Below are 13,098 nucleotides of genomic sequence, written 5' to 3' on the forward strand. Positions count from 1 at the left end.
GCATGCACGGGGCCAGAAAAAGCATCACATCCCCCCTCCTGGGGACTCCAGCACCCAGCTGGCTGCACAGCGCAATGCAATGCCATGGTGGGTGACAAACCAAGGCTGGTCTGCAGCAGCAGCAGGGGACAGGTCCCCGCTGTGGCCAAAGAGCAACAGAGCAGCTCATCCCTAGGACAGAGGGGAAGGATGAGGCCTTGCGCACTCTAAAGCAGACAGCAAACGTCCCGCAGGGCCCATTCTGTCCCCAGCTCTACAAGCAAGCTCCCTGCTGGCCCAGGACACTATGCTCCAAGGACTCAAAATGGCTCTGCCTGTAAAATGAGGATGACTTCAAGCCCACCTTTCAGCTGTGCTTTCAACATCTGAGGCATACTTTGCTATTTCAGAGCAAGTAGTATTTTATTATTACTGCTCTTGGAGTATTTCTTCTTCTGTAAACCCTGAAAGTTCAGCCACCACCCAGGCCTGGAGGTCTTAGGTGGGGCCACCATTACACAGTTAATGCTCAAGAAACTGGCTTAGCGTGGATTCCCGAGGCTTGGCGAAAAAAGCACATTCAGAGAATTTCCCCATTCTGCAGCAACTCCCACTTCCTGCTTCACAGGAAACCCCAGCACACAGTGAGTAAAAATCAAACAAGACTCATGCCCAACAGGAGAAGCGATAAGAAATTTAGTTCTGATCCATGCTGTGGAGAAATGCAATAAAATGCCAGCTTCTCAGAAGCCAAAAGACTGAATGTTTGCCAAGAGGCTAAAAATAAGGCAGAGAGGGCTATATTTAAAGGCACATACTAAAAAATTCCTCTGTCCTTGATTAAATAAACTCCAACTTCCAGAAAAGCACTCTCTATTTTCCAGCAGTTTGGGGGGAGCTTTGGCAGCAGGAGAATAAACATTAAGTCCAAAACTTTCGACACATTTTAAAACAACTACCTCCTGGCTGGAGCTGTACCAGAGTCAGTGCTGTCCCTCCAACACCAGTGGCAAACTGGGAGCTTGTTGGACTGGAGCAGAAAGGATTTCCGTTCCATCGTGCTGTACCAGCCAGACGCTGCACTTGCACGTCCCCACGTGGCTGTAGAAGCACCTTTACTTCAGTGATTGACTTCATTTGGCCTGTTTACATTCACTCCTTAGAAATAAATCATCCCTTCCACGTAAATGGGGACTAGAACTTCCCGCTACGTGGTGGCACGAGCTTTTACGGTAGCACGCTGCCACCTGCCAGGAGCGAGCCAGGGACCTGGGCAGAGGGGCCCTCTGAGTGTGTCCTCAGAAGAAGCCTCTTAGCCACTCCAGCAGAGCCTTATAGAGCGACAATTACTTCAGCTCTGCAAGATAACCACTCCAGCACGCTTACAAAGAAAGCATTTGCACAGGGAAAACTGTCCGAGACCCCTGGTGACAGGAACTGTGCCAGAGCTCACTAAGCAGCACCATTTAAGTTGACAAGTAACCCCTGTTAAAACTACATTACATGAACACAGTGTATAAAAGAGCTCAGGCATGAATCATAGAAGGGATATCTGGTCTGGTTAAACAAAGCATTATTTTAATTTCAAGATTTTATAAATACATATTTACAAAAGGAAGGTATCAATTCAAAGAGTTAAACAAATGTACAGCTCCCAAGTATTGCTACAGTACAGGGAGAGAAATCATGTTAACGCAATCCCACAATTAACAATACCCATTATTCAAAAAGAAACCACATTCTTAATTTAAAATATCTCATCCAAAGTTTACAATATCCGCCGCTGCAAAAGCACAATCTGCCTTGAACAGAATTACATGACAAGAAGGAACTGATCCCTTTCATACAGCTTTTCACACAAAACACACCACTTTCTGTCATCTAAGTGAACACTGCCAGCCAACATTTCACCATCCTACAAAATGCTTTTTTTCCAGCCACAGACTCCTTGGGGAGCATGGCTTGAGGACAGCATACTGCATGGATTCAAGAAATGTAAAACCCTGTCGGTCCCGTTCCCTGCGACTCTGTGCCGAGGGGCTAGTGAGGAAACTGCAGATCACATCACCCTACACCCTCCTGGCCAGAGAAAAAGACCCACGGCACCAAACGCACACTACTGCGCAGCGCCGACACGACGCCAGATGGCATCACTTTAACAGCATTAGTCAGACGATGACTGCTCTCAGATTCGCTCTGTCTCTGAAATTGTCGCTGCAACCTTCCTCGTAACCTGGTTTTATTCTTGCTATACTCTCCATACAGACGCAGGCCTACAGGTAGAAGCGGGACTTCCCATAAATCCAGGGGCTTAAGATGTTACTGAGAGCTTAAGATGTTACTGAGACCTCCAAGAATGCTTCAGATAAATAAAAGACCAGAGCTGCTCAGAAGTCACTTTCCGCAGTTTTCACGAGACGTCAATGATCTTCTTACTAAGCCAACAGCAACATTTCCTTTAGATGCCCTTCACTGCAACCACCTCAGCACCATTCAAATCACAGAATGAGAGATGCGGAGCCAAAAGAGTACTATCTAAACTTCATAACAGAAGCAGCAATGACCTCCAATGACCTCCAAGAACAAAACACAGCAACGGCCACAACTGAAATTATTTGAGGCACCAACTGCTGGAGGAGTTGGGGGAGTTCTTGGACAACGGAAGTCTCGGCTTGTGCATGGCTTTTCTGAAGAAGGATGTCCAGCAATTTTCTCCCAGTTCATCCAGTAGTTCTAAACCTGTATGAGAGCCACCTAGGATATTTTTTAATTTAAAGTTTAGGCAAATTAATTTTAATTAATCAAACTAAAGAAAGGACTGAAACACAAACTGCTAGTGGAAAATCGAATATAAGTTGCTAGGAGTGTTAACCTGAAGTCTTGCACAATTTATTTACTTCTTTTAATTCACACCTCACGTATGCAGCTCCCAAATCTCATGGTCAGAGCAACATTCTCTGTTGTCCACTACTGTGAATCCAGTCTGGCTTGAGGCTTCTACCACTCTCAGGATGCTGTTTGGTCCTCTTTAGCCACAGTCTGCAGAAGGCAAAAAAGAAGAAAAGGACTACAGGAGAACTATGTGACTCACTGCCATGATTCTGGGGCAAGGCACTAATTCTGCCAGAGACTGAGAATGGTCTGGGCCTCTGGTTAACCACTGCAGTGGTAAAAGCATTCAGAAGCAAATCCAGCTACAGAAGAGCACAATCCCAGCACAGACTGCCAAGAAAGGTTTATCAGTGTTTGAACTTCTGATTACACTAATGAGAGTAATTCCAGCAAACATTTGTGAACCTGTGGCAGGCAAACCACTTGTCCTCGGAGTTGTCCACATAATATAGCACACTGAGGAAACTCCGTAAAAGCAGAAGTCAAATGACAGCCTAGAAGTGGAACAGGGGACGGTTGTGCCTACTGCTGCAGGGACATATGGAAGGAAGAAAACCCAGTGCTGGGGCAGAAAAGGACCTCCTGAAAAGAGCTGGTTGGAAGTGAAAAAGAACATAAAAGGCAATGGCAGCCTTTTCAGCTAAGAGCTATGCACGCTGCAGCTGTGCACTGAAGCACAAGGACCAATGCGACATCCCTCCAGGTGCATAGTTTTGTGGCTAGCACAACAGCACAAGAGGAAGCAGTGCAATGAAAGGAGTAATTTAGCAACACATTATCCAAGAGCCATAGTTTATCAAAAAACATTTCATTCTGTCACCACATTCACTGTGTTCCTTATTTCCAATATACCAGCCATATTCCAGTAACTTCTATGGCACCTGTCCATGGCACCAGCAAATAACATGAGCTCATGACATGCAAATGGAACTTGATGCCAATAATTAGCAAGTTACTCTGTGACTTTACTAAAGGGGCTCAAATTCACAAGGCAGCAAGGTGTGAAGGTTCCCTCTGCAGAACTACAAATAACAACTTTTTCAGTCTTTCTTTTCATGGCCCAGGCAGTAAGGAAGCTGATGGACAGAAACAAATATGACTGGAGGGTTTCCAAAACCCTGGAACACTTACCTGCCGCAAGAACTGCTTCCCAAGATAGTTGGTTGCCATGCTTGTCAAGTTCTTTCTACTGCCAACTTTACACCTGATGTAACCATAAAGGTTGGCTCCCTGAAGCACCACTCCCATCACAACCACTGCCTAAGACACAGGAAAATACAGTCATTGATTTACACTGCCTTGCCTGTAACATACAGGATCTATTACTGAGTTGAGGGAGTCCACTCACCAGCCATTTCACTTTGAAAGAAAAGAGAGCGCTGAAAGCAAATATCACCCAGATCATAGGACAGGTAATTAGACCTAACCAGAAAATTCGGGACTCTGCTTCTGATGAGGTTTTACTCCCTTGCGCCGATACCTAGAAACAGAAAGGAAATCGAGATTAACAGGGTGATCCACTGTATAGGTCACATTGTCATTAAAAACAGTCCAGAATCTACAAGCCCCCCGTTTTTCACCTCCACACAACAGTACTGGGTGCTTTCAAGATCAATTTCTACATCACCTAAAGATTTTTCTGCAGTAGCAGATGTTTCCATTTAAGGGACTCTTTTATCAGTTTTCTATCAGAAACAGTGGAGGTGGCAGCATCAAATCGCCTTGGAATCCTTGGGGATTAAAGGTTACATTTGGGAAACGTGACATTTACTGCATGGTTCAGTTACAATGCTTAGAAACAGCCAAACTGGTAATGTTTTCTACCTCCAAATCACTGCACAATCAGAATTTCACTAATCCTACCACTGGCAGAACTAAATAATGATACTTTTAGACATCAAAGTAGGGTAATTTTTTCTTTACACACACAGAGGTCTGATTCACACCACATTACTGATTTCATAAAGTCTTTACAGAGCAGAAGATCCCAAGCAAGCACTCACTTCTTCCTTCCTGTAACATTTAAAAAATCTGGACTGGGGTAAATTTACAGCATCACCAGCAGTTCGGCTACCTTTCCCCCTCCTCCACCAATATGATCTAGCTTTTCTAAACTAGCATTGTTTTGAGAAAGAATGTGCCTGTAGTTAAGGCACAAACTCAGCTGGAGAAAGGTTTAGGTTCAAGTCCCTACACCACTGCAGACACGTGACAGCACAAAATGATCTTTATCTCACTCCAGATCTGCATGCCAGAAGTGTCACTACCTCCATACAGAGATAAAAGATAGGGATCAAAAGGGTAAATACCGGAAGTGTTGTGAGGTGCCTGACAGATGCGATACTAGAGATACTACAGACTTAGCAGTAGTCATCAAGAACTCAAAGGCACAGTAATAGCCATGACAAATGCTATACGTATTTCTTCCTACTTCCAGTAGTTTTCTATAGGAGGTAAAAGCTCTGTCAGCTGTTCCAAGTTCACACCAGAAAACCTATAGGTTACTAGCACGGTATGGGAACCTTTACTGCATTCTATGTGGAACTTTTACATTACTTACGCAAAGCCAGATGAATACATCAAGAGAATTTTTAAATAATTCAACAATCACAAAGTTCACTCAGCAGCCTACATGAAACAAGCACTTGGTCAGAGATCTCTGGCTGGAAGTAAATATCTATGCTGTGCAATCTACCATTACAAGCATAACCACTAATTAATAGGGGTTTCATAAAACAGAAGCAACTAAAAAAAAAAAGAATTTACCTTCCTGGCTTCAAATACCCAGTGACTTCTACCATCATCATCCACCTGGTTCCACCAGCGAAGGCCAACCATCAGTCGCCCTGTGACATTCTGAAATAGAAGAAAAGCAATGAGCTTTATATCTTCTGCTAAAAGAAACCATTTGCCAAAGTTCAGCTGTTTGAGTTGCTATTTTCAATGCTGCTCATCTGCCTCACATTTGGGAAAACAAGATTACGTGGCTCTTATGTCCACAACAATCTATTTTCTAATATGTCCAGTACAATACCAAATTACTGTGAGGCATATTTCTGGTGATTCGAAAGTGATCTGATAATGAAGCCTCTGCTACCTTCACAGAAAACCTAATATATGTTCTCCATTTGATTTTCAAAAAGAAACCAGGTATACAGAGAATTAAGAGTTATTACTTCGTAACGCTTTGCAATACATCACAGTACTTGAGGGTATTTTGGGTATCATTTTGTGGGAAAGGTACAAACAAGTTACTTTTTTTGTGATGTGAATATCACTCTCTTCATTTATTCTTATATAGTAAGACGAAGATAACAAAAAGCATAAAAGGAACTTACCTTTACAGCCCAAAAGTCACAGGACAAGAGGAGGATAATTGTCACCATGCAGGCAATAAAGCTGCTAGTTAAGAGCTCACAGAGCAGATAGACAACTATCGCACTGACTCGGAAGAATAAGTGGAAAAATGATGCCACTGGATGCCTGGAATGAAGTACAGCACAGTCACAGCTCTTTCAGACAAGACTGAAGCAATTTCAGAGAAATGACACTGCCAAGTGATCTCCCGTCAACTCACAGGATAAGGATCAGCATCGTAACATGAACCCAGTGTGCAACAACTTCTGAAAATATGGGAAATAAACTGACTAGAAGCTCATCATAAGGAAGACACATTCTACATGCAGTGATATCCCACGTGCAGACAGAATTTAGGGTGGAAGGGGACAGGGAGTTTTACCTAGTGTTCAATGTAAGGCAATTTTTATGGGTTAAATTTAAAAAGGTTCTGACAGAGGAAATAACCTCTGAAGGAAAGATCAGACTTCTCAATACGGTGGACTTGTCCTTCTTTCTGATTTCTGCAGTTTCCCTGTCAGAAACGTGTAGTACAGAGCTGAGGTCACCACAGCACCTGTGCATGGACACTGCTCTGTGGCAGGAGTTTGGGCAGAACGAGGAAGGAGGTGGCTGGACCAACTACACCAGGACGTGACAGACAGCAGTGCAGCACCAAACATACTTGAGAACAAAGACTGGGGAAGAGATAGTGGACTAGCCCAGAACCAGCACTCAACAGGGTGAGAACCTCCCGTTACACAGAGTCATTGTATCAGTGTAGACTCCTTACACACAGGGACACAAACACATACTACATGTTAGGGCACCCAGAAGCATGAAGGCACAGATCTACAAATTCCAGTTGAGCTTCTGAAACTGGTGGTCTCAGTTATCCAGAAATTACTCTCCATTACTTCCAAATAAATAAAGAAGGTATTTGCCATTACATATTTTGATGTAACATGGCAGTCCTTCCTTCCTTGTGCTTCTGCCTAGAACTGACGTAGAAACTCTCTCTGTGGCCACCGACCTTATTTTTGACTTTTTTGATCTCCTGGATACATCATCATCTGCATCAAAGAGAGACACATCTTCAATGTCATCACTGCTGTCCTAAAGCGGGAACAGATGCAAAGAGTCACATGAGAAAAAAGAATCTGTTTTCAACTTCAAGCAGAGACAGTTTTGATTACTCAGAAGTATTACGGTGTCACCTTAAAATCAAGATGAATTTGGGAAGAACGTGAAAATTTAACCACATCCAAACCAAAAAAAGCAGCATTAAATGTTTCGATCTGTGCTTTGTGAAGACTACGTAAGCTCACAGTGTGAGTCCAAGGCTCCTTTCTGCACCCAGGCAGTTAACTTCACAGCCTCGTCTAGGGCCTTTTATTCTTAACCCCTTTCGGAGAGCCCAGCCCCTTGTACAAAAGCTATTCCTACGTCAGGCAGCAGGCCCGCGTCCTCCCGCCTTTCGGCGAATACACCGGTGACAGAATGAGAACTGGCTGTTTTCACAGACAGGCTGCACCTCTCCCGCAGGCCCCGCAGAAACGCGGCACCACCCGCCCCGGACCGGCCGAGCGCTCTCACCCGGACACCGGCCCTCCTCGGGGCTCTCCACCAGCACAGGTACGCGCCGCCCTGTACAACGACGAACCGTCCGGCTGGCGGCACAACCGCCGGGGGCCGCAGGCCTACGACAGCGGAAAGCGCCTGCCTGCCTCCCCCCCGCCCCGGTGCCCGGGCGCGGGCGCTGCCGCAGCCGCCCCGGCCCCGGCCCCGCTCCCGGCGCTGACCCCTGACCCCGCCCGGCGGGGGCCGCCTCACCTGCCCTACCATGGTCGGAGTCCCCTCACTTCCGCCTGCCGCGCCACGTCAGCGCCGCGGGCCAATCCCGGCACGCGCCGCCCCTCCTCCCCTCCGCGCGTGCGCGCCCGGCGCGACGGCGCGGCAGACGTGGCCGCGCTCCTCCTCCCCCCGCCCTCCTCTCCTGCCGGTGACGTCGCGGGGGGCGGCGCCAGGAGAGGCGGCCGTTGGGGCCGTTGGCGCCGTTGGCGGCGGCAGCTGAGGGGCTGGCCCCGGCCCCCACGTACTCGGGGGTCGGGCCGCTGAGGGGCCGGGCCTGGTCCCCGGCGGGGGGGGGGGTTCCTGCAGCGCTGGGCAGCCGGCCGGGGGCCCTGGGGTGCTCCCTCGTGAGCCGCGAACACGTAATACCCAGAGCCGGTGTCAAGTGGAGTTAGTGGGAGGGAGAGCTCTGAGAGGAAAAGCGGCTTCGCTGACGCCTCGCTTTTCCTCATCGCTGGCGTACCCGAAGAACGCCTTGAGGAGCATGCACCGTGCCGAGGCCGCGTTTCGGGTTTTTAGCCACCCTGTTCCCTCGCACGGGGCAGGGGAGCGTTCCTGTCGACTAACGCGCGCTGCCTGTGCGCACCACCCAGCTCTCGCTTCACTGCGCCCCTTCCCGGGTACCTCAGTAAAAATCTGCTCCTGGCAGAGGTAAAAAAAAAAAACCCAAAACAAAAAGCACCACCAAAAAAACCCAACTGGATGTCTAGAAAATGGGATAGAAAAAGCTCAAAATAAAGTAACACCCTCAGATCAGTATTTTTAGAACATAAAAGGCTGAGCAGACGCACTGAAAAGAAAGGGGAAACTTTAAGCTTTGATTTTTACAAAGTCTACAGGCAGGCACAGAGCTTTCAGGGAAAAAAGCACAGGGTGGCAGTGTCCTGATTTTAAAACTGCTCGTTACAGCCATCAGCGTGAGCATACACGAGGGACAAAACCCAAGGATCCATCAGCAGCTGCGAGCTCGCTCGCACTCCAAGGAAACCGTCCGCAAACAGCTCGTCTGAAACACGCTGCCCAACGTTTTTTGTACATGAACAATTAAGTCACAAAACATTCGTTAGGGAAGAAGTGAGTAAATTTCCGCTTCATTTATAAAGGAAGACAACAAAGTTAACTATACAGTTATTCCTTCCAGTTGTTCTTCCATCTATTTTGGCAAGTGCAATGGAACAGTTTGCCTTGCAATGAGGCACAACATTGTTTTATCACTTGCCACCTGTTTGAAGGATCACTGCTTGATCCTATTTGAAGCAAAAAGGGTCTCTCCCTGTCTGGGTCATTCTTACCATAGCCGGTTCCAGCCATAACTGCTTACCGGGTGGATCTGGCAGCTGCTGTATTCTAGAAGGACTACATGTTTAGTTCAGATTTAGTTATTTTGGGGACTAGCTCATCCACTAGTATATTCATATGCCTTAAAAGAGATTTCAGACCTGTAAGACTATAGCAAGTCATACATCAAAGCAAAGATGTAGAAATCCAGAGCTTTTTAAGGACAAAAAAGTCTCTAATTGGGCTGACCCAGGAGTGCTTTGAGCTGTTCTGGTACCTCATCTGCTTCACGTCTACCACACGCTGGTGGGAGAGGGGAGAGCAAGCAATGGGGCCGCATGTGAGCTCTCCTTTAGCACTAGCACACATCACTACCAGTAGTCCCGAGTTCTTAGTTAAAAATATAATCTTCTAAAGCAATAATGTGGAAGCATATGAAGTGCTTGTACCAATGAAGTATTCTTGTTGGACAATCTTCCCTGTGGTTTCTCTGCAAAAATCTAAAACCTGGTGGTGCTGCAGCGTAAGAGATATTGCAGAAATTACCATCAGTGTTGCTGCAACACAGTTTAAATTGTTGTTGTTGGAGAAATACAAAATTAATGGGACCCCTGAAGATACACAGCACCACTGCCTAACCTTTATGTTAAACTATCAAAAAGTAAAGCAAACCAAAAAAAGACATCCAAAAATTCTACTGAAAGACTTCTGAAGGAAACAGCCACCTGTTGGGGTTTTTTTGTCCTTTTTTTTAAAAGCATATGGCCAAACATTTGAGGACAAAGCAAAAAAAAATATTAATTGTACTTTATGCTTTATTATTTTGTGATCAATACAGCATTTTCACACACAGCATTTCCTCCCAGATGACCCCAAGGTGCTGGTCGATAGCGGGGACAGGACACACTCCAAGCTGGGGAGCAGGTCTCTGCTGCTTTCACCTTGTTCAGGCATTGGTGTTGGACAAAGCTGCCTTTGGCCCTCTGGCCGTTTCCACCCACCACCCAGGTACCTGCTGGCAGGGCAGCGAAGCGTCAGGCTCTTGTGTACGCTGCCCCAAAACGCAGCTGGGGCCCCACACCCCACAGTTAGAGCCATCCAGGAGGAAGATCAAGGTGTGGAGCTGCGGCTACAGGGAATATCCCCAGACATTCAGACTGTAACCCCAGGGCTCAGATTCACCCATGCTCCAGGGTTGATATCCCCACTCACTTACAAAGAGCTCTGGTATCTGCTAGTGCCGTAAGTGACACAGGCCTCCCTCTCATGACTTTCTCAAAAACTGTACTGAATTCAAATTAACACTTTATTTCTATATAACACCAGAAAAACCACAGCAGAGAAGCACAACAGAAGTAAGCATATTATGCAGCAAGTCAGCAGACTTAATGTTCATCATGTAAAGACTTGGCTGTTCAATGGTCTTTCTCACACATCTTTAATTTTTTTTTTTTTTTTAATTTAGAAAGGGCAGATGTAGAGTTATTAGAATCACTGCTATCTTAAATCTGATATACATGATCTAATCTGATGGTGTGTGATCCAGCCACAAACAAGTAAAATGTCCTTTTGCTTCAATACTGCCTGCATACAGTTTTGTTTTCACATCAATTTAAAGACAATATCAAAAAATCCATTTTGTTTACCCGGTTAACAAGTACACTTGCAATGCTTGCTTAAGTCAGCATGCCATTTCACAGGCAATCCAAAGCTATTACTGATAAATACAATACTATATAAAAACTTAATTTACTTTTTATATCTTTGCTGTTGCCTCTTTTTAATGCTCTCTTGCTCCGTTTCTATTCACTGTGTGAAGTATCAGGCACCATTCCTCTGCTGAAATACAAACACTTTCAGCTATAACGACCACACAGGTAAAAGCACATTTTGTTCAGAAATGCCTGTCGAGCTATACAGACAAAATTGCTGTGACATCAATACAGTATCATCATATCAGGATGATATTATTTACACTTTGTGGGTGACAAGTACAACACTACTGGCACCTAGCTACACCAAAACTCTTATCGAAACTATCTTGCCACTACTCTGCCTGGCTTTGTCTCTGCTTGCAGGTGCATCATGTCCTGCACAACAGCAGTGCTGCCCACAGCCCCCCCCCAGGCTGTCACCTCTGCACACAAAGGCCAGGTGCACAGAAAGGTCAATTTAATTCAGAAGTGAATTGTTAAGATAGTAAAACAACCTCCTCTTACTTACCTTCGTAAGTGACTTCATGTGCTGTATATGACATCTTCCCACACGTTAATTCCCTTCCAATGCATCTCTGACACCAAGCTCCCAGCTTTGCATCCCATGTGCTGAGCTAAAGCCGATCACAGAAGGACTTGGTCCAGCTCTGCCTTTGTAGGTGATTTCACACCACCTCTGTTGGCTGTAGCATTTTGCAAGTGCCTGAGCACCCACACCTGCAGCAAGATGCTGATTTATCGGTTCCAAATAGGAAGACAACACTGTAATCCTCCTCACTTCAGCATGACTAAAAAGGCGTCAGCCTTTCCGTGATGTTTTTCCATCGGGCTTCCTCTGTTAGATGCTTTTTTCCAGGGGGTGTGTGCCAAAGGGTCTCTGGCTGCAGCTGTGCTGGGCTTACGCCTGATTTCTTGTGAGAAAGTGCCATCCCGTGGCTGAGTGTGAAATCCTTGCTGCTTCGTGTCTGAAAACTAAGGTCAGGCAAAGCCACCTCAGACAACTATAATCCCTGTACCATAGCACAGATGTGCTGCAGTAAGGCCAATTGCCAACCTCCCATCCTCACTCAGCCCCAGCCTGCACGGCCTTTTGGCAGTAAATCTGAACTACAGCAGTCCAGCTCCCACATCTTCATTAGTTTCTGGCTTCCTCATAGTTTTACCTGGACACTTAGTTTTTATTACACCTGTTCATTATCATTCTTTGGGGGACAACTATTGTTATTTTTCACTGTTAGCAAGGTCTGGCTTAATCACGGGGTTTGGAAGTTGGAGATGACATTAAAATAAACAAACCAAAACTAGTCATCACCCTATTGTATGGAGAGTTTCACAGACTTTCATCTCAAACCAAAATTACTGCTGGAAGGACCCTTGACATAACCATGGGCAGGAATGTCCCGCCTCAAGCCTCTAATGCAAGAAAATAATGGAGATGTTTCTGGTACGCCACCCAGATACTCAAAGTTGGACAATTAGACAGGTTTTTGCTTTCCCAACTCAAGCCAAATTAGGTCCTGAGAGTTAATGGAAATCAAGCACATTTAGGCATTTTATCCACAAAACCAGAGAAATAGAAACCACTACCTTTATTTTTTCTTTAATACAAATTAAATTTTAAGCTGCTTTCCAGCTGGGTGGCCCCAGCATGTCCTGGTGCCTGGGGCTGTTCCTACCCAGAGGCAGGACTTGGCCTTCCCCTTGCTGAACTTCACGAGGTCTCTCTCAGCCCATTTCTCCAACCTGTCCAGGTCCCTCTGGATGGCAGCACGACCCTCTGGTGCACCAGCCACTGCTCCCAGTTTGGTGTCCTCTGCCAACTTGCTGAGGGTGCACCCTGCCCCATCGTCCATGTCATTAATGAAGGTGTTAATCAGGATCAGACCCAGTATTGACCTGTGGGTACATCACTAGTTACTGGCCTCCAGCTAGACTTCATGCCACTGATGGCCACCCTCTGGGCTCCGCTGCTCAGCCAGTTTTTGGTCCACACTTCTTCGGCTTACTCTAATCAATGCACACAAACTCTAATAAGATTTTTTTTTTA

The 13,098-nt window shown here is 46.0% G+C and overlaps 1 protein-coding gene across 3 annotated transcripts; it reads right to left on the reverse strand.

The window, feature by feature from the left end:
• Positions 1–1,535: 1,535 nt before the first annotated feature.
• On the reverse strand, positions 1,536–8,160 carry TVP23C (trans-golgi network vesicle protein 23 homolog C). 3 transcript variants are annotated; one of them, XM_052808099.1, is made up of 7 exons: positions 8,050–8,160; positions 7,241–7,323; positions 6,210–6,354; positions 5,638–5,727; positions 4,220–4,351; positions 4,003–4,131; positions 1,536–3,018 (listed from the first exon to the last, which is right to left on the reverse strand). In XM_052808099.1, exons 1-7 carry the CDS (start codon positions 8,050–8,052, stop codon positions 2,986–2,988), a joined length of 615 nt encoding a protein of 204 aa, XP_052664059.1. In that variant the 5' UTR covers positions 8,053–8,160; the 3' UTR covers positions 1,536–2,985. The 3 variants fall into 3 exon arrangements, with proteins under 3 accessions (XP_052664059.1, XP_052664058.1, XP_052664060.1); XM_052808098.1 differs by having other exon boundaries at positions 8,041–8,150; XM_052808100.1 differs by lacking the exons at positions 7,241–7,323; positions 8,050–8,160 and adding an exon at positions 6,676–7,229.
• Positions 8,161–13,098: the final 4,938 nt, after the last annotated feature.

Source organism: Harpia harpyja, chromosome 14, assembly GCF_026419915.1.
Source record: "Harpia harpyja isolate bHarHar1 chromosome 14, bHarHar1 primary haplotype, whole genome shotgun sequence".
Classification (NCBI taxonomy): domain Eukaryota; kingdom Metazoa; phylum Chordata; class Aves; order Accipitriformes; family Accipitridae; genus Harpia; species Harpia harpyja.

What these genes read in the sequence shown, in the direction of transcription:
- TVP23C (XM_052808098.1), bottom strand. An exon ending in GTGACTTTTGGGCTGTAAAG is followed by an intron (nt 5,728 to 6,209) that starts GTAAGTTCCTTT and finishes CTTCTATTTCAG; the next exon opens with AATGTCACAGGGCGACTGAT. An exon ending in CTTTCAAAGTGAAATGGCTG is followed by an intron (nt 4,132 to 4,219) that starts GTGAGTGGACTC and finishes CCTGTGTCTTAG; the next exon opens with GCAGTGGTTGTGATGGGAGT.